The 20836-nt window shown below is 44.1% G+C and overlaps 1 protein-coding gene across 4 annotated transcripts in view; it reads left to right on the top strand.

Annotated features, from left to right (window-relative positions):
- Positions 1 to 26: 26 nt before the first annotated feature.
- Palb2 (partner and localizer of BRCA2) overlaps positions 27 to 20836 on the top strand; it is a 44910-nt gene continuing 24100 nt past the window's right edge. For 2 of the 4 annotated variants that reach the window (XM_045131430.1, XM_045131429.1), the window contains exons 1-5: positions 27 to 212; positions 3350 to 3409; positions 4578 to 4674; positions 12345 to 13709; positions 19814 to 20481. In XM_045131430.1, coding sequence (XP_044987365.1) covers positions 165 to 212; positions 3350 to 3409; positions 4578 to 4674; positions 12345 to 13709; positions 19814 to 20481 — 2238 coding nt within the window. In that variant the 5' untranslated portion in view covers positions 27 to 164. Of the gene's footprint in view, positions 213 to 3349; positions 3410 to 4577; positions 4675 to 5517; positions 5534 to 7350; positions 7411 to 12344; positions 13710 to 19813; positions 20482 to 20836 lie in introns of those variants that run through there. The other 2 variants (XM_045131431.1, XM_045131432.1) reach the window with 2 other exon arrangements.

Raw genomic sequence — 20836 nt, forward strand, 5'->3', positions numbered from 1 at the left:
GGTGGTTTTGATTGGTCGGCCGCCAGCGAGTCCGCAGCGGACAGCTGATCGCGCGCTGCGGGCTTCGGAGGCCCAGATTCCTCCCCGGGGGGCTCCCGGACGCAGTGAACACCAGTTGGGTCCCCGAGATTGTAGGTCGGGGGCTGACATCGGCCTCCAGCCCGATGGACGAGCCTCTCGGGAAGCCTCTCAGCGGTGCGGAGAAGGAAAAGGTGCCCGGGGTTGCGGGAAGGGCTGACCCTGGATTCTGACTCTGACCCGCTTGCCAGAACACGAGGTCCGCCTTTGTGTCCTCGGTGGCCCGGGGGCAGTAGTGCCCCCACTCGAATCCTCCTCCTTGCGGCGGGAGCGCGAGACCAGCGTGGCGCTCACGTGGTGGCGCTTAAAAAAACAGATTAGCCATAGGAAATTTGCAGTAGCAGCGCATAAATGCACAATGTCACCCTGCGGATAACTGACACCTTTCCCCCTCTCCCTGTGTCTGTCACCTCCCGCCCGCACCCTTGACCCTTCCAGCTCCCCCTTCCCACACTTATGTTTGTTTGTTTGTTTTTTTTGAGGTAGGGTCTCACTGTAGCTCAGGCTGACCTGGAATGCACTCTGTAGTCTCAGGCTGGCCTCGAACTCACGGTTATCCTCCCACCGTTGGCTCCTGAGTGCTGGGATTAAAGCCGTGCCGCCACGCCTGGATCCACACACGTATAGTTAGGTCAGGTACTTCCAGGTCTTTCCGTGCGTTTGTATGTTAGCGAAGGGTGCTGGCCTTCAAAAAGTAGTATCTACTAGGAGAGAAGAATGTCATCATCGGAATCGTTCTGCAATGGCAGTTTTTCTTCATGTTTAACACCCATGTTAGAAGGTAGATACAGCCGGGCGTGGAGGAGCACACCTTTAATCCCAAGCATTCGGGAGACAGAGGTAGGATTACTGTGAATTTGAGAACAGCCAGAGACTACAGTGTGAATTCCTGGTCATACACACATACACACGCACATATGTCACTCATTTATGTATGAATGTAAATTCTGTGTAGTATGTAGTTTGGGAATAACTTCATTTCTTTAGGGTTGTAGTTATTATTCTGCCTTAAGACAATGAGGTTGTTTCCAGGTTCTTGGTTGGTTGGTTTATTTGTTTGTTTTTCCCCTCTCTCAATTAGTCTCCTTTATTTTGCCTTGTGCTGTTAGAATGTTTCTTGTGTTTGCTGTGCTAAGTTTGCATTCACATTAACTCATCAGTCCTCTAATCTTGGCTTATCTTCTAGTGCAGGTGAGGAAGGTCATTTACAAGTAAATGACATAACTTCCAGATAATTAATAAGATTGGTGGGAAGCAGATAAGAATAGATATAGGGGCCAGGTATGTTTGGGCTCATCCTTAAGTACAGCACTTGGAAGGAACAGGTAGGAGCAAGTAGTTACTGAAGAGGAGACTGAGACTAGAGTGAGTTCCTGCACTAGAGAGAAACCTGACCTCAGAACAAACTCCAAAAAAAAAACAGGTTAAGAGCATAGATACTGGGCCCTTCCAGTGTGAGTTTGAATGGAACCATTAACCATTATAAATGTATCATCTTGGAAGCCTGGTGTGGTGGCACACACCGTTAATCCAACATAGGGAAAGCAGAGGAGGATTGCCATGAGTTGAAGGCCACCCTGAGACACCATAGTGAGTTCTAGTTCAGCCTAGGCTAGAGTGAGACCCTACCTTGAAAAACCAAAACAATAATCATCATCACCATCTTCATCATAATAAATTGTATCATCTTGGACCAATTCATCAGTTTTGGTTTGCTTATTTGTAATAGAGAGTTGATGATAATAAAATGTATTTGTTAGGATTTTTGTGAGTGCTGATTGAATCAGTACATGTTGAAATCATTTACGGAAGTCCCTAGCACTGACTGTAGCACGTTGTGCAGGGGGCTACTGTCTTTGTTATTGTGTAATTGAGAACAGATAGGGACAGTGGTGGCATGTTAGTACTCAATTGCTGTAATAAAAAAAAAAAAAGGTGGGCAAGGTGGAAGAGGTAGGAGGATTGTTATGAGTCCAAGTCCACCCTGAAACTACATAGTGAATTCCAGGTCAGCCTGGGCTAGAGAGAAACCCTACCTCAAAACAACTTAAAAAAAAAAAATTAAAAAGTGCCTGGAAGCTGAGAAAGGAAGCCATTTATTGAGAAAGAGCCACTTCCATGTTTGATGGGGCTTTTAATTTGTTTTGCTTTGAGGACTAGATATTGAGAAGTGAATTCCAGCCATCCCATGGTCTGAAGGATGAGTACCTGGAAAGCAGAAAGATGAGGTGACTTTGCTGTCGAGAGAAACTTTTCAACACAGAAACCAGAAAGACACAAGGAACCTTAACTTATAGAGAATAGTAATTTGGCATATCCTAATTAAATTGAAGCTCCTGGCTGGGAATGCTGCTGTGAAAGCTCCTGTCTCACTGGCCCTCTGCATAGTGTAGACACACACACCTCCACTCTAGAGCCTTTACTGTGATGTCTACTGCCTGGAACACACATTCCCTGACCACTTCAAATGTAGCTCCTCCTTCATATGTGGAATTCATTCTGTAGTCCCAGACTGGCCTCGAACTCATAGTTGTCCCACCTTTGCCTGCTGAGTGCTGGGATTAAAGGCGTGCTCCACCACACCTAGCTTTCCTTCAGATCTGGGTACATTTGGTAGCCCCAGAAATGTCTCCATGACCACTGTCTGAGGTAGTCCCTTCAGGAAACTAGCCATTCATATCACCCTGTTGATCTAGGTATTTGTTATCATGTGTAGCCTTATCTTTTTTCTTGCTTTACTACATGGAAATCACCTTGACCACCCTGTAACTCTTAAGAGCCAGGAATAAGGGACACATAGTGTGTCATTTATCATTTCAAGTGCTACAGATACCTGGACCATTAGTGGGTACCTAAGATTGGTTGGTTGACTGACTGGGGTAACAGCCCCTCTAAGCTTGAAGGACCTCCCAGTAATGGAAGGAAACAAAAAAGAAAATGGACAACATGGCAAGATAAAACGAAGAGGGTATCAAAGCTGGATTTGGACAAGAACCTAGCAGTACTAGAATTGTTCCAGAGATATAATTATCCAAGCTGAGGTTTGAGGGACCTAAGGCAACTGGCAAAGGGTGGAAATGCTGCAGGTGATTGTGTAGAGCTTGGTGCTTTGTGAAAACGATTGTTGGCAGGGGCAACTGCCCTTCCCTGCCCGGAGTCTTGCTGTGGCATAGCTGAGTACATTCATGCAGGTTCCAGTCAGCCTACTAGGGACTGTATCCTTTCCCTCTGCCTCCACTGCTTACCATTGCTGATGTTTTTGTTCTTACAGTTGAAGGAAAAGCTAGCGTTTTTGAAAAGAGAATATAGCAAGACACTGGCCCGCCTTCAGGTAAATGAATTATATTACATTGAATTGAAGTGTTCTGTAAACAAAATGAAGATGTTGTGTTGACATTTTTTGTGTTTTTTATTTGTTTATTGTTTTGGTGTTTGTATAGTTGATTGTGTATGTATATAGGGCTCGATGCCATGGCACACATATCAGAGGTCAGAAGACAGCTTTCCAGGATCAGCCTTGCCTTCTACCACATTTGAGACCTGGCTTCTCATTCTTGTTTACCACTGCATTTAACAGGCTAGGTGGTCCTGTAGCTGCCAGGAAATTCTGTCTCCACCCAAAGCCCATTAAGGCTTCTGGCTTTTTACATAGGTTCTGGACTTTCAAACTCAGGTTCACAGTTTTCACAGCAAGCACATTATTCACTGACCCATCTTGCCAGCCAGCCCCCTGGGTTGGTTTTTGAAACAGGACCTAATTGTGTCACCCAGGTCAGACGTAAATTCATAATTCTCCTACCTCAGCCTCTGTAGTGCCAGGATTGCAGGTGTGAGCCACTGCACCTGGTTGGAAACAAATATATGAAAGGGCTAGGGAGATAGCTTAGCAGTTAAGGTGCTTGCTGCAAAGCCTAAGGACCCAGGTTTGATTCCCCAGTACCCAGGTAAGCCAGATACACATGGAAGGTGCATGCGTCTGGAGTTCATTTGCAGTGGCTAGAGGCCCTAATGGGCCATTCACTCTCCCTCTCCCTCTCTCTCCCTCCCTCCCTCCCTTCCTCTCTCTCTCTGTCTCTCTCTCTCTCTAATAAGTTTAAGTTTAAAAAAAAATTATGAGCCAGGCGTGGCAGCACACACCTTTAATCCCAGCACTGGGGTGGCAGAGGTAGGAGGATTGCTGTGAGTTTGAGGCCACCCTGAGATTACATAGTGAATTCAGTTCAGCCTGGACTAGAGTAAAACCCTACCTCAAAAAACCAAAAAAGAAAAAAACAAATTATGAACTGGGCATGGTGGCACATGCCTTCAATTGCAGCACTTGGGAGGCAGAGGTAGGAGAATTGTTGTGAGTTGAAAGCCACCCTGAGACTACATAATGAATTCCAGGTCAGCCTGGGCTACAGTGAGACCCTTCCTCAAAAAATAAAAAATAATATTTTTTTGAAGGTTTTAAAGCTTTAAAGAAAATTGATTTCTTCAGCTGCTTTTGTTTTCTCTAGCGTGCCCAAAGAGCCGAGAAGGTTAAGAGTTACAAGAAAACAGTTGAAGAAGGTTGTTTGCTCCAGCAGGAAAGCTCGCAACAGGTGAACCACTCAGGTACATCCCGCCTATTCATTGTGCTTGCTGTGTATGTATTGGTATCATGGTGCATGTGTGTTTGTCAGAGGACAACTTTTGAGTCAATTCTTGCCTCATTTGAGGCAAGGTTTCTTGCGCAGATTCTAGCTCTGCCATTCTTTGCTGTGCTCACCATGAGTTTTGGGGAGATTCTCCTCCACCTCCCATAGCTGTCAGTGCCAGTGTGCTGGGATTACAGAAACCTACTATGGAGGGCTTCCAGTTTTTTACCTGGAGCCTAGGGAATCAAACATGGGAACTCTAGCTTTATTCACAAAAGCATCTCCTCAACTCCACAATAGGCTTTCTTTAAGCTGTATTTTTTTATTTTTATTTTGTTATTATTTAGTATTCTTTAAATATTTATATTACTATTTATATTTATTTGAGAGAGAGTGCACCAGGACGGTACACACTTCAGATGCTGCTAACAAACTCCAGACACATGTGCCACCTTGTGCATCTGGCTTACATGAGTCCTGGGGAATCGAACTTGGGTCCTTTGGCTTTGCAGGCAGTTACCCGCCAAGCCATCTCTCTTCCACCCCACAATATAGGCTTTTTTTTTTTTTTTTTTTTTTTTTGAGGTGGGGTCTCACTCTAGTCCAGGCTGACCTGGAGTTTACTGTGTAGTCTCAGGGTGGCTGGAATTCAGAGCAATCCTCCTACGTCTGCTTCCCAAGTGTTCCCACTCCTGACCCCACAATAGGTTTTTTAAGTAACATAAAATTCATATGCTATAAGATTTAGCTGGAGTGTCTATTGTTCTTTCCCCTCAACTTTAGGAAATGTGCATAACACCTACACATTGGAAAGAGGAGGCTGAGGAGATGAGTCAGTGAGTAAGGGTGCTTACTGTGCAAGCATGAGGAACTGAGTTTGATTGCCATCACACACATAAAAAGCCAGGAAGCCAGGCATGGTGGCACACACCTTTAATCCCAGCACTCGGGAGGCAGAGGTAGGAGGATCACCATGAGTTCAAGGCCACCCTGAGACTACACAGTGAATTCCAGATTAGCCTGGACTAGAGTGAGACCCTACTGTGGGAAAAAGAAAAAGCTAGGAATGACCATGCATGCCTTTAACCCCAGCACTGACAAGAGCAGAGACAGGAGGATCACTCAGGCTTCAGACTAACCAAAAAAACAATGAGCTCCAGGCTCAGTGAGAGACTCTGTCACAAGGAAACAAGGCTGAGAGCAGTGGAGGAGGACACCCAACATCTTCCTCTGGCCTCCACACTCGGGTACGTGCCTTTGCACAGTCATACATGCATTCACCACACACACAAAATACACTATAGGCACACTAAAAATAAACTGAGGGCTGGAGAGATGGCGTAGCGGTTAAGCGCTTGCCTGTGAAGCCTAAGAACCTCAGTTCGAGGCTTGGTTCCCCAGGTCCCACGTTAGCCAGATGCACAAGGGGGCGCACGCGTCTGGAGTTCGTTTGCAGAGGCTGGAAGCCCTGGCGCGCCCATTCTCTCTCTCTCCCTCTATCTGCCTTTCTCTCTGTGTCTGTCGCTTTCAAATAAATAAATAAAAATTAAAAAAAATAAATAAAATAAAAATAAACTGAAAACATGATCTATTTATCTTGTGAGGGTGTAGGTGTATGGGGGTATAGAAAAGGTGGACATTGGGCATCTTTCTTGATCACTTTTCTCATTATTTTACTAAGGTAGGTTTTCTTACTTGAGCCCACAGCTCACTGGTTCAGCCAATCCAGCTAGCCAGGCACTTGCTGCCAAGCCCACCCAGCATTCCATGGGTGCTGGGATACAAGTCTGCTTCTTTATCCATGGAACTATTTCCCCATCCCTGGTAGTTTTTTTTTTTTTTTTTTTTTTTTTGGTGGGGGTAGGGGGGAGTTAAGGGTAGGCTCTCACTCTAGCCCGGGCTGACCTAGAATTCACTATGTAGTCTCAGGCTGGCTTTGAACTCACAGTGATTCCCCTACCTCTGCTCCTAAGTGCTGGGATTAAAGGTGTACACCACCATGCCTGGCTCTGGCTCATCCCTGTTTTTATTTTTTTAATTTTTGAGTTTTTGAGCACATCTTGCTACATATCGCTGGCTGACTAGAACTTACTGTGTAGACCAGTCTAACCTCAAAACCCATGTCAGTCCCCTGCATCAGAATCCCAAGTGCTAGGTTTAACTGCCACCATGCTCAGTACTGGGTTATTTATTTATTTATTTATTGGTTTTTCGAGGTAGGGTCTCACTCTAGCTCAGGATGACCTGGAATTTACTATATAGTCTCAGAGTGGCCTTGAACTCATGGCAATCCTCCTTCCTCTGCCTCCCACGTGCTGGGATTAAAGGTATGTAACACCACTCCCGTCTGGGTTATTTATTTATTTGAGAGAAAGAATGGGCACCAGGGCCTCTTCCAGACTCATGCCCCTTTGTGCATCTAGCTTTATGTGGGTACGGGGGAATCGAACCTGAGTCATTTGGCTTTGTAGGAAAGCAGCTCAATCATTAAGTCATCTCCCCAGCCCTCAATATTGTTTTGAATGATGCATGCATGTCCACATACATATTTCTCTGTGTGCATATATTTTTGATTTTTTAAAGGACTCACTTGGCCATGGACTTAACTAAATCATATGTTAATAACTTTTAATTTTTGTTTTTTATTTGTGAGGAGAGAGAAGGAAAGAGAACGGGCATACCAGGACCTCCTGACACTGCAAACACACTCCAGGTACTTGAACCACTTTGTGCATCTTGCTTTACATAAGCACTGGGGATTTGACCTGGGTCATACCTGAGCTGGCAGGCTTTGCAAGCAAGCACCTTGGACTGCTGAGCCATATCTCCATCCCCCTTTATCTAGTTTCAATTAGATTTGTCTTTCTATTTTTGAACTCAAAGGGTTCTCCTAACTTCTAGAATATCAGATGTATAACTTATTAATAGTTCCTCCCATCCTGTGAGACAGCCCCATAGGTGTCAGCTGAGCTTTCTACTTAGTTGCTCATTTTCCTTCTCATCTTTTTTAGATGCTAAATTTAGTTTTGAAACATCACATTAGCCCATGTTTACCTTGAGCTCACAGTGGTCTTCCTACCTCAGCCTCCCAAGTGAGGCACCATGCCTAATTTAAGACGGTGATGACTATTATCATTTGCTGTGGTGTGTGTATGGGTGGTGTATGGCCATACATTTGCCCTTCTTGTCTTCACATAGCAGCCTGTGGCAAGGTACACTATGGTGCCTACAAGAGAATGTTGGGTGTCACTCTTTCACCCATTCTTTTCTTTATATATGTTTGTTGTTTATTTTTATTTATTTATTTGAGAGGGAAAGAGAGAGAATGGGCACACCAGGACCTCTAGCCAGTGCAAATGAACTCCAAATGCATGCACTGCCTTGTGCATATTGACTTATGTGGGTAGTAGGGAATTGAACCAGTGTCCTTGCAGGCAAGTGCATTAACCACTAAGCCATCTCTCTAGCCCCACCCATTCTTTGCTTTTGTTTTTGTTGTTGTTTTTGTTTTTCAAGGCAGGGTCTCACACTGACCTGTAATTCATTATATATTCTCAGGGTGGCCTTGAACTCACAGTGATTCTCCTACCTCTGCCTCCTGAGTGCTGGGATTAAAGGCATGTGACACCACACCCAGCTCCCATTCTTTTCTTGAACCAGAGTCTCTTGCCATTTTTTTTTTTTTTTTCAGGAGCTCCAGTGATTCCTGTGTCTATGCTTCCCTGCAGGACTGGCATGAAAAGTACATGGCCATGCCCAACTGTTTATATAGGTTCTTGAGGGTTGACCTCAGGCACTCATGCTTGCACAAGAAGTGCACGAAACTACTGAGCCATTTTTCCAGCCCCAAGATTTTTTTTGTTTTGTTTTTGTTGTTTTTGGTTGTTCAAGGTAGGGTCTCACTCTAGCCCAGGCTGACCTAGAATTCACTATGTAGTTTCAGGTTGGCCTTGAACTCATCCTCCAACCTCTGTTTCCCAAGTGCTGGGATTAAAGACATGTACAACCATACCTTGCATAAAAATATTTTAAAAAAAAATAAAGTTAGATAAAAATAAAGTGCTGGGGAGATGGATTAACAGTTAAGAAGCTTGTCTGCAAAGCCTGAGAACCCAGGGTCAACTCTCCAAAACCCACATAAGCCAGATGCACAAGGTGACACGTGCACACAAAGTGGCACACACATCTGGAGTTGTTTGTAGTGGCTAGACACCTTGGCACCCCATTCAGAATTGTTAATATAAAGTTGGAGCAGTGTATATTTTTACTATTTTATTTATTTGAGGGAAACAGAGTATGGGCACACCAGGGCCTCTTGACATCTCCCCTGCCTTTTTATTTGTTTATTTATATATTTATTGAGCCAAGCCCAGTGGACTGGCTTTTTGTTCCTTCTGCAAGAGAAAAAAGCAGGGGGAGATTTGGCACTCCAGGGCCTCCAGTCACTGTAGTCAAACTCCAGATGCGTGCACCCCTTTGTGTGTATGTATAATCTTGCACGCTTGAGTCACTGTGCATCTGGCTTATGTGGGACCTGGAGAGTTGAACATGAGTCCTTAGGCTTTGCAAGCAAGCACCTTAATAGCTAAGCCATTTCTCTAGCCCTCTCAAGCCATCTTTGAAGAAAAAAAAAATTATGGAGAAGTTTAAGAAAATTGTATTGTCTGAGTGTGGTGGCACACGTCTTTAATCCCAGCACTTGGGAGACCAAGGAAAACAGATTGCCATGAGGCCGAGGCCACCCTGAGACTAAGTGAATTCCAAGTTAGCCTGGGTCAGAGTGATACCCTACCTGGAAAAACCACAAAATAGAAGTTAATGATATTATAATTACTTAAGCATTAGCTGAGGAGATTGCTCAGTTGTGAAGGGCTCTTGGTTGCAGTGCCTGCTGGTCTGGGTTCAGTTCCCCAATACTCATGTAAAGCAGATGCAAAGAGCAGCTCATGCATCCGAAGTTCATTGGCAGCAGCAAGAGGCACTAGTGGGCCCATACGCATACACACATACACACACACACACACACACACTGCATGCAATGAAAATGACAACTTAGATAGAAAGAAATGGAAGGGAAAAGAAGGCAGGCAGTAGATGAAGAAGTGGGGTGTTGCTCGGTGGTAAAGCATGTACATAATGTGTGGGGTCTGGTTCAAGCTTCACCCAAAAGAACTAGGTAAGATGAAAAATAAACAGCTAAGCCGGGCGTGGTGGCGCACGCCTTTAATCCCAGCACTCGGGAGGCAGAGGTAGGAGGATCTCCGAGAGTTCGAGGCCACCCTGAGACTACATAGTGAATTCCAGGTCAGCCTGAGCCAGAGTGAGACCCTACCTCGAAAAACCAAAAAAAAAGAAAGAAAGAAAGAAAAATAAACAGCTGGATACAGGAGTATTTACCAGTAGTCCAGCACTTAGAACACTGAGGCAAGAGGACAGCCTGAGCAACATAGTGAGACCATGTTTCAAAAAGAAAAAGAAAAAATAATTTAAAAGGGCAATTTTGGGCTAGAGAGGATGGCTTAGCAGTTAAGGCATTTGCCTGCAAAGCCAAAAGACCCTGGTTCAATTCCCCAGGACCCGTGTGAGCCAAATGCACAAGGAGGCGCATACATATGGAGTTCATTTGCAGTGGCTGGAAACACTCATGCACTCATTCTCTCTCTCTGTCTCTACCTCTTTCTCTCTCTCTCAAATAACTAAATAAAATATATTTTAAAAACAATTTTTAAAAAGGAGGGGTACAATGTCTGGGCTGGAGAGATGACTTAGAGGTTAAGGCACTTCCCTGTAAAGGCAAAGGACCCAGGTTTGATTCCCCAGCACCCACATAGAGCCAGATGCACGAGGTGGTATTTGTGTCTGGAGTTCATTTACAGTGGCTAGAGACTCTGGTGCACCCCATTCTATCTGCCTCTTTCTCTCTAAATAAATGAATAAGATATTAAAAGGGGGATAATCACTATAAAGAATAATCCTTTAGTTAAAAAAAAAAAAAACTTTTTCTGTGTAAGTCTTATGTTTGTTTAAAATTTTTAAATTCTGTAGTTAGAATTTAAAACTTGAACTTTATTTGCCTGAAAGAAAGTTCGTCTTTTTTTTTTTCTCAAAAGTTCAGTAGTAGTTATTTTTGTGGTGCTAAAGATCAAACCCTGGACCTCAAGTATGCTGGGCAAGTGCTTTACTATTGATCCACATGCACACCCTATCTGTAATATTTAAAAATATGTGCAAGGGCTGGAGAGATGGCTTAGCAGTTAAGGCATTTGCCTACATAACCTTAGGACCCAGGTTCAATTCCCCAGTACCCACATAAGCCAGATGCATAAGATGACGTATGTGTCTGGAGTGTGTTTACAGTGGCAAGAGGCCCTGGTATGCCCATTTCCTCCCTCTGTCAACAAAATTAAGAGTTGGGCGTGGTGGTGCACGCCTTTAATCCCAGCACCCGGGAGGCAGAGGATATCCATGAGTTAGAGGCCACCCTGAGACTACATAGTGAATCCTAGGTCAGCCTGGTCTAGAGTGAGACCCTACCTTGAAAAAACGAAAATAATAATTACTTAGTTAATTAAGCTAGGCATGGTAGCACATGCCTTTAATCCCAGCATTCGGGAGGCAGAGGTAGGAGGATCTCTGTGAGTGTGAGGCCATCCTGAGACTACATAGCGAACTGCAGATCACTGTGAGTTCATCCTTTATTAGAGTGAAGCCCTACCTTGAAAAAGAAAATTAATTAAATAAAATAAAAATTAAAAAATGTTTAAAAACAAATGTAGCTTTGCATTGGTGACGTACACTAATCCCAGCACTTGGGAGGCAGAGAGGTGGGAGCATTGCTGTGAGTTTGAGGCCAGTCTGAAACTACAGAGTAAATAATAGTTTATCCTGGGCTAGAGTGAGACCCTACCTCAAAAAAAAAAAAAAAAAAAAAAAAACCCAAAAACAAAAATTAATAAATAGAGAAGGTCTTGCTCTGTCTAGTCCAGGATGACCTGGGAGTCTCAGGCTGAATTCACAGTAATCCTCCTACCTCTGTCTCTCAAGTGCTGGGATTAGAGGCATGTGTTACCATGCCCAGCTACAATATTTACAATATTTTTTGTTTCATTTTAAAAAGAAAATAGGGGCCTGGAGAGATGTTTAGCAGTAAAGGCGCTTGCCTGTGAAACCTAAGGACCCATGTTAGATCTCTCTCCAGATCCCACATAAGCTGGTCACACAGGCCCACTAGGTGGTGCAAGTGTCTGGAGTTCGATTTCATGGCTGAGGTCCTGGCACAACAATTCTCCCTCTCCCTCTCTCTCTCTCTCTCTCACTCTCACTCTCACTCTCACTCTCATTCTATCTAAAAATAGTAAGAGGAAAATAGGGCTGGAGAGATGGCTTAGTGGTTAAGGCCCTTGCCTGCAAAGTCTAAAGACCTAGGTTTGATCCCCAGTACCCATGTAAGCCAGATGTACAAGGTGGTGTGTGTGTCTGAAGTTTGTTAACAGTGGCTAGATGCTCTGGCATACTCATTTTCTCTCTCTCTCTCTCTCTCTCTCTCTCATAAATAATTTTGTTAATGAACAATAAAGGAAAATATTAGTTATATACTTTGGTGCTGAGGTACACACACACACATTTTTCTTCTTTCTTTCATCTCAGAACCTATAAATGAAAGATCTCCTTGTGGCAGATTACAAATCAACTATCTTGTTGAGGAAACTGGAGAAAACTCATCTGTGATAATTGATGTTGACCCAGAATCCTTGAGCCCTAAGGACGGCCGAGAAGGACCATTTAAACCAAGAACAGATAATGTCCAAGAACCTCTTCTGTATCGCAGCAGTGGCCCTGGTGGAGAGAAAAGGCAGAGTGAGCAACCGTGGAGAACAAAGAAAATGTGCATTTCACAGGAGAAGAAGTGTCTGCTTGGCTCCGATTCTCTGTTACTTTCTGGTGAACAACTAAAGAAACAGGAAGCAGTCAATGGCAAAAGCTCGAGGTCCCCAGTAACTGAAATAACTCACCTTTTAAGTCTTAAGTCTCAAGTCCCAGACCCCCCAGAACTAGTTACAAGGCATACTGGAGAAGGGGCGATAATTTCCCCAGCTGCCAGATCAGAAAGGGCTGTTGATCCACTCTCTGGAAGAAGTCGGGTCTCCAGCGACACTGCAGTCCCCTTACCTGCCAGCAGTACTAGTCAGCACCTTGACCTGACCCTTCCTAACGTTAGCCCTGCTTCAGCCATACACCTAGAAACACAAGGCAGTACTGATAACCCAGTAGGAAATGAAGCTGTGAATACCACTGGTCAGTTGCCTGGAAGTCCTAAATTAGATAACTTGTGTTCTATGAATGAGTGCACTTATAGCAACTTATCAGTAGCTATAAACCAAAGCTTAGAGCCAGATCACATAGGGAAATCATTAAAATCTGACAACATTCTTGATAGCAGGAGTGAAAATCTTCAGAAAAATGAAGTTCTAAGTCAATCTAAGAGTTTTAGTCCAGAAGCACTCTCTCCTACAGAAAATCAAATACATTCTTGCACGGTACTTGAAGGACTTTTATTTCCTGCAGAATACTATGTTAGAACAACACGTCATATGTCAGATTGTCAGAGAAAAATAGCCCTTGAAGCTGTAATTCAAAGTCATTTAGGTGTCAAGAAGAAAGGGCTTAAAAATAAGGAAGCAACTAAAAATGTAAACCTTTCCAGTGAAGAAATTGACCACAGGGAAACTAGCATGTTGGACTCACACCCAAGACAGACAAGTTTGAGGGGTCTTCAGCAACCTTTCTCTTCAGCTAAAGGCTCGTCTGCAGGGCCAACTGGAGACAGCTGCTCTAGGAAAGCTGCTATGCAGCCATCTGGTAAGAGACTCCGGGGGAAAAGGAGATCGGCATGCACTTTGACACTGGATCATCGTGAGCTCCTTTTTCCAACTCCTAGCACATTGGGCATTACCAGATCCAAGGCCAGATTCACTTCTCATGTGCATCAGAATGGAAAAGCAGTTATCCATGGTAAGAAGAGAGTTGAAGTTAAATCAGGTTGTGTCTGGTGATGGTCCTGGTGGCAGCTAATAATTACTGTACCTATGTAACTGCTGTACAGGTCCTAAGTCATTGACTCAGCAGCAGCCTTGCATGAGGTAAAATCTTTCTATCTTTCAGATGAGGACAGTAAGGCAGAGGGATGCTAAACTGACTTTATTTTCTTAAAACGGCAGAGTCAGGACTGAAAGCTAGCAGTACAGCCATAGTTCACGAATGTGGTTGCAGAGGAAACACTGCCTGTTGACCACCAAAACCAGTATCTGCTCAGGTGCAATAGTTGTCATCCATTGGAAGAATGTTTAATACAGGAGATGTTCTGGAGTAAAGTGAGATGGTAATCTCTGTGATCTGTGGGGGACAAGGTTTTGGAAACTAGCAAGCAATGCTATAACTTAAAAAAAAGGGGGGGTTGTGGTGGCGCACACCTTTAATCCCAGCACTCGGGAGGCAGAGGTAGGAGGATCACCATGAGTTCAGGGCCACTCTGAGACTGCATAGTGAATTCCAGGTGAGCCTGAGCTAGAGTGAGACCCTACCTCAAAAAACTTAAAAGAAAAAAAAGAAAATTTAGCCGGGCGTGGTGGCTCATGCCTTTAATCCCAGTACTTGGGAGGCAGAGGTAGGAGGAGGATCGCCATGAGTTCAAGGCCGCCCTGAGCCTACAGAGTGGAAGTCAGCCTGGGCTAGAGCGAGACCCTACCTTTAAAAACAAAACAACAACAAAAAAAGTATTTATTTGAGAGAAAGAGTATGGGCACACCATACCCTCTGCTCTTGCAGATGAACTCAACACGTACCACTTTGTGCATCTGGCTTTATGTGGGTATCAAACCCACATTCCAGGCTTCCAAGCAAGTGCCTTTAACCAGAGTCATCTCTAGCCCAACCTAAATTTTTTATTCATTTGTCTCAGGAGTAAGTCATACTTAATAAATTGAGCACAAAAATTGAATGTTGGGCCAGGCATGGTGGCGCATGCCTTTAATCCCAGCACTGGGGAGCAGAGGTAGGAGGAACACCATGAGCTGGAGGCCACCCTGAGACTACATAGTGAATTCCTGGTCAGCCTGAGCCACAGTGAGAGCCTACCTGGTGGGGGGGGGGGGGGGGGGATGGATGTTGTGACTAAACAAGCAATACCCTGTAAACATAGTGAATAAGATTCTCTTGTTTTGGGCTGGAGAGATGGCTTAGTGGTTAAGCACTTGCCTGTGAAGCCTAAGGACCCCAGTTCGAGGCTCGATTCCCTAGGACCCACATTAGTCAGATGCACAAGGGGGCGCATGCATCTGGAGTTAGTTTGCAGTGGCTGGAGGCCCTGACGCACCCCATTCATATTTCTCTCTCTCTCTCAAATAAATAAATAATGAATAAGATTATCTTGTTTTGTCTCAGCTACTCAGCTATGCCCAAGCAGCATAGGCAGTATGTAATTGACTGGTCCATAAAACTTTTTGTACATAGCCAGGTATGGTGGCACACACCTTTAATCCCAGCACTTAGGAGGCAGAGGTACGAGGATCACTGTGAGTTCAAGGCCACCCTGAGACTACATAGTGACTTCCAGGTCACCCTGGGCTAAAGACCTTACCTCATGGTGGGGGGAACTTTTTACACACAAATGGACAGCAGACTACTCTGTGCTATTGAATATTGTTTTGGTCCGTAAACTGTAATTCATTAATTTATAGTTGTAAACATAGCTATTTTATTATCTTTTTGGTCAACAATACAAAGATTTAAAAATGTGTCTGTGTGTGTGTGTGTGTGCGTGCGTGTGCGTGTGTGTGTGTGTGTGTGTGTGTGTGCACGCGCGCGCCAGGCAAGGTGGTGCACACCTTTAATCCCAGCACTCAGGAAGCAGGGTAGTAGGGTCACTGTGAGTTCGATGCCAGTCTGAGACTGCATAGTGAATCCCAGGTCAGCCTGGGCCAGAGTAAGACCCTATCTTGGGGTGAAAAAAAAAGAAAAAGTATGCACTCCAATAATCTAGAAACCTTTTGTTAGCTTCTAAACTTTTTAAAACTTGACAACTTCCATAAATAAAAGAATATAAATGATCTTAATCCTCCTGCCATTCCCTTTTCTTCCTCCCAAATCCTCCCTCCACTGAATCATTTCTTTTCACTTAGTCTCTCTTCTCTTTTGATGTCATTATTTTTCCCTCCTGTTATGCAGGTCTTGTGTAGGTAGCATCAACCACTGTGAGGTCATGAATATCAAGGCTGTGTCTGGAAGACAGTATCATAAGCACTCCTTTGGCTCTTACATTCTTTGTTGTTGTTGGTTGGTTGGTTTTTGGGTTTTTTTTTGTTTGTTTTTTTGTTTTTGTTTTTGTGTTTTGTTTTGTTTTGGTTTTGGTTTTGGTTTTTTTTTTTTTTTGAGGTAGGTTTCACTGTAGTCCAGGCTGACCTAGAATTCACTGTGTAGTCTCAGGGTATACTTGAACTCAGGATGGCCTCAAATTCAAGGTGATCCTCCTACCTCTGCCTCCCATCCTCCTACCTCTGCCTCCCGAGTGTTGGGATTAAAGGTGGTATGCACCACACAATTCTTACATTCTTTCTGCCACCTCTTCAGCAATGGTCTCTGAATCTTGGAAGGTGTGATAGAGATGTCTCATTTAATGCTGAAAACTCCACTGTCACTTCTTAGTACATTGATGAATTTTGAGTCACCCAGTGGCCACCAGAATTCAAAAAGAGAAACTCCAAAACCAAAAGTGATGGTAACATTAAATGTTTTGTTTTGTTTTATTTACTTATTTGAGAGATAGCGGCAGAGAGAGAGAGGGAATATGGGCATGCCAGGGCCTTTAGCCACTAAATGAACTCCAGATGCATGCACCACCTTGTGCATCTGGCTTAAGTGGGTCCTGGGGAATTGAACCTGGGTCTTCTTTGCCTTCACAAACACCTTAATTACTAAGCTATCTCTCCAGCCTGAGAGTAGCATTAATATATGGGCATAAACACAAGTATTTAGAGGGCATTTTAGTGGGCATAATATATCTATCCACTTAGCCAGACAACAGTAGTAGCTTCCCCCTTAGAGTTTACGACCTCCCCAGCCATAGGCCTTACATTAGATTTTCAGTACCAGGCAGGAATTTCCTCCAGTGGAGTGGGTCTCAAGTCCAGTCAGTAAGCAGTTGTTTCCCCCATAACAGACATGCCACTATTGTACCAGTTGGCACATTTGGCCTGCCTGGCCAGCCATAAAGCTTGCAGAGTCCACTGCTGTTTAACACCATTGATGACTTCTCTCCCCCAGAAGGCTGCATGCTGCATAGCTATTTCCAGTATCCTGACAGCTAGTCAACAGGGAGGAGGCTTCCAGCTTCAGTTCCAGCTTGATTTCTAGGTGATCTGCAGCCTACGCATATGGTGTCTTCAGCAATAGGGTCTTACCATCTAGTTCTGGTGGGCAACCAAGAGCCTTCACAATAGGTAATGTTTGGGGGGCATGAGGGGCCTCTCTAACCAATAGCTTGCTAAAGGCTATCCCACCCTGGCACTGAAATTTTTCTCATAACAGTTGTGTTTCTAGGCATATTATCCACCTCCACAACATACTTCTGCTCAAACTGTCTCTTTTTACCATGTATTATTAGCTAGTGAAAAAGTAGGTTTCCATATGGCTTATTTATAACATATTAATTTTTTAAAATATTTGTGAGAGAGATAAGGAGGGAGAAGAGAATGGGTAGACCGGGGCCTCCTGTTGCTGCAATGAACTCCATGTGCATGCACAACTTTGTTCATCTGGGTATATGTGGGTACTGGAGAATTGAACTTGGGCTGTTAGGCCTTGCAAGCATCTTTAACTACTGAGCCATTTCCCAAGCCCCACCTTAAATTTTGATTAACCCTTCTCCCACCCCTTCCTCTCCTCCACCCCTTCCTCTCCTCCATCCCTTCCACTTAGACCATTCCCCTCCCTCCCAGTATTCTGCTTACATATCTACCATACCCTCCTCTTACACCCTCCCTCCTCTTCCCTCCCTCATCCCCTTCCCAGCTTCCTGGTCTCCATCACTGACTTTTCTTCCAACTCACATACAAATCTAAATATTTGTAGCTAGGATCCACATATGAGAAAGAACGTGGAGCCTTTGGCTTTCTGGGCCTGGGTTACCTCACTTATTATAATCCTTTCCAAATCCATCCATTTCACTGCAAATTACATCATTTCATTTTTCTTTACAACTGACTAAAGCTCCATTGTGTAAATATATCACATCTTCATTATCCATCCCAGTAGTTGAAGGGCATCAAGGCTGGTTTTGTTTCTTAGCTATTTAGAAATTTTTTTTTTGGGGGGGGGGTCTAGGTGGAGTTTCCCTCTAGCCTCGGCTGACCTGAGATTCACTGTGTAGTCTCAGGGTGGCCTCGAACTCATGACAATCCTCCTACCTCTGTCAGTAGAAACTTTGTTTTGTTTTGTTTTTTGAGGCAGGGTCTCACTTAAGCTTAGGCTGACCTGGAATTCACTATATATAGTCTCAGGCTGGCCTCAAACTCATGGCAATCCTCCTAATTCTGCCTTCAAAGTGCTGGGATTAAAAGGCATGCACCACCACACCCAGCTGTTTTGTTTTTTTTTCAGGTAGGATCTCCCAAATGCTGGGATTAAAGGTGTATGCCCCCACACCTGACTAACATTCTTTTTTTAAAAAAATTTATTTATTAGAGACAGAGAAAGTAAAAATGGGCATGCCAGGGCTTCTAGCCACTGCAGACAAACTCCAAACACATGCCCCACCATGTGCATCTGGATTACTTGGGACCTGGAAAATGGAACCCGGGGTTCTTAGGCTTCACAGGCATGTGCATTAACCACTAAGCCATCTGTCCAGCCCTAACTTTCTTCTTTATACTTTGAATAGTCTGCTTTGATTTTTAGTAACCTGCAGCTACATTTTAAAACTTTTTGCATTTTGGTCTGTTTCCATTTCCAACCTTTAGTCACAAGAGAATTTGAGATTAGTAGATTTAAAAAATAAATTTTTAATATTTTGCTAGATGTGATGGTGCATGGATGTCTTTAATCTCAGCACTAGGGAGGCAGAAGTAGGAGGATCACTATGAGTTTGAGTCCACCCTAAGACTACATAGTGAATTCCAGGTCATCTTGGACTAGAACAAGACCTTACCTTGAAAAAACAGTTTCTTTTGTTGTTGTTGTTGTTGTTGTTGTTTGTGTGTGAGTAGAGAGAGTATAGGTGTATGTGCCACTTTGTGTATCTGGTTTTATATGGATACTGGGGAATTGAACCCAGGGAAATAGGCATTTGTAAGCAAATGCCTTTAACCATTGAGTAATTTTTCCGGCCCCAATTTTTTTTTTTTAATTTATTATCTATTTGCACACAGAGAGAAAGAGAGAGAGAGAGAGACTGGGCACATCTGGGTCTCTTGCTGCTGCAAACAAACCCCAGGTGCATGCACCACTTTTTGCATCTGGCTTTATGTGGGTACTGGGGAATTAAACCCAGACTGGTGGGCTTTGTAGACAAGCACCTTTAACCACTGAGCAATCTCCCCAGTCCAGTAACTTTTTAAACCATTGTGCCCTGGTTCAAAGTTATAAATATGAGAAGTGATGAATGTTGTCTTCAATATTTGGCTTTCAGAAGCACACTCTAGCCGAGTATGGTAGGGCATGCCTTTAATTCCAGCATTTGAGAGGCAGAGGTAAGAGGATCATTGTGAGTTCTAGGCCAGCCTGGAATGACAGAGTGAGTTCCAGGTCAGCCTGGGCTAGAGTGACACTGTACCTCAAAAAGAAGTAAAGAAAGGAAGGAAGGAAAAGAAAATGGAAGCATACTGTATGGTGGTATTAATACCTCATTAGGTTTCATTAATGTTCCTAGGCTTAATTTTTAATTTAGGGAAGTAAGGCCATTGTGAGAAAGTGCTCCTTTCTGGGAGTGAGTGATCTTCTGGTAAGGGAGCTCAAGCAGTGACCTGCTAACGACGGTGGAGTTAGTTTTGGATGGTAATGCTTTCAATGCGCATTCCATGACAAAGCCTGTTTTTAAAGCAGCTTGTCTTTTCTCAATATCACAGACTTTCAGTTACCTGACGAAGACTTTGGCCCTCTTAAGATTGAAAAACTGAAGTCCTGCTCAGAAAGACTGACTGAGTGTCTTGGAAAGAGACTTCCTCAACAGGGGGATTGTATTGTTCTGGAGGAACTGATTCCCAAGCAGAGAGATGGGGAAATGGAAGACTTGAAAGAAGAACGTGCTGCTCTCCAAGGGAAAGCACATTCTCAAATGCCAAACCTACAAAGCCAACCTGCAAACAAGGGCTTTTCTTCATCCACAGTTCTTTTCACTCCTTTGAATACTGCTGTCACTGGTAACAGTGACAGATCTGTTGCAGACCTGTGTTCACCTGCTTTCCCGATCTTAGGCACTACTCCAGCTTTTAGCTCCCAAGCATCCTTCGAAAAGGTCCCTGTGGAAGTTGTTGAGCAGGCTTGCTCCACACCCCATCCTTCTCACTTGGAAGACAAAGTCAATCTTGCCAATAATAGTAAAGAATGCAACAGTTCAGCCAGCTCACCAAAACTGGATTCCAGCCTGCATGTGTCAGGTAGGCAAGGACAGCCTGCCTGTGACTGTGACTCTGACCCCCAAGCAACACTTCTACCCATTGAGTCATTCACTTTCAGAGAAAATCAGCTCTGTGGAAGTGCATGCCTGGAGTTGCATAAGCATTCCATTGAACAGGTACAACCATTTCCTTTGTGACGTTTTCTCTGAAAGGTTGAAATGTCTTAGTGAATATGGACAGCGTGACTTGCTCACCACTGGCTTCTCAGTTTTACCATGTTTATTCGTAAAACTAAAGCTTATGGTGCACGCCCCCCCCCCCGTGTGTGTGTGTGTGTGTGTGTGTGTGTGTGTGTGTGTGTGTGTGTGTTATATGGTGAATTTGCACTCGGGAGGCTACCCTGAGACTACATACTGAATTCCTGGTCAGCCTGGGCTAGAGCAGTAGGGTCCTGTTCTCCTTGTCATCAGTGAAGCAGCTGTATCTGGGCCTTTGCTGCTGTCACCAGTTGGAGTGACATCTGTGATGAGT

The sequence above is a fragment of the Jaculus jaculus genome, chromosome 12 (assembly GCF_020740685.1).
Source record: "Jaculus jaculus isolate mJacJac1 chromosome 12, mJacJac1.mat.Y.cur, whole genome shotgun sequence".
NCBI classification, from domain to species: domain Eukaryota; kingdom Metazoa; phylum Chordata; class Mammalia; order Rodentia; family Dipodidae; genus Jaculus; species Jaculus jaculus.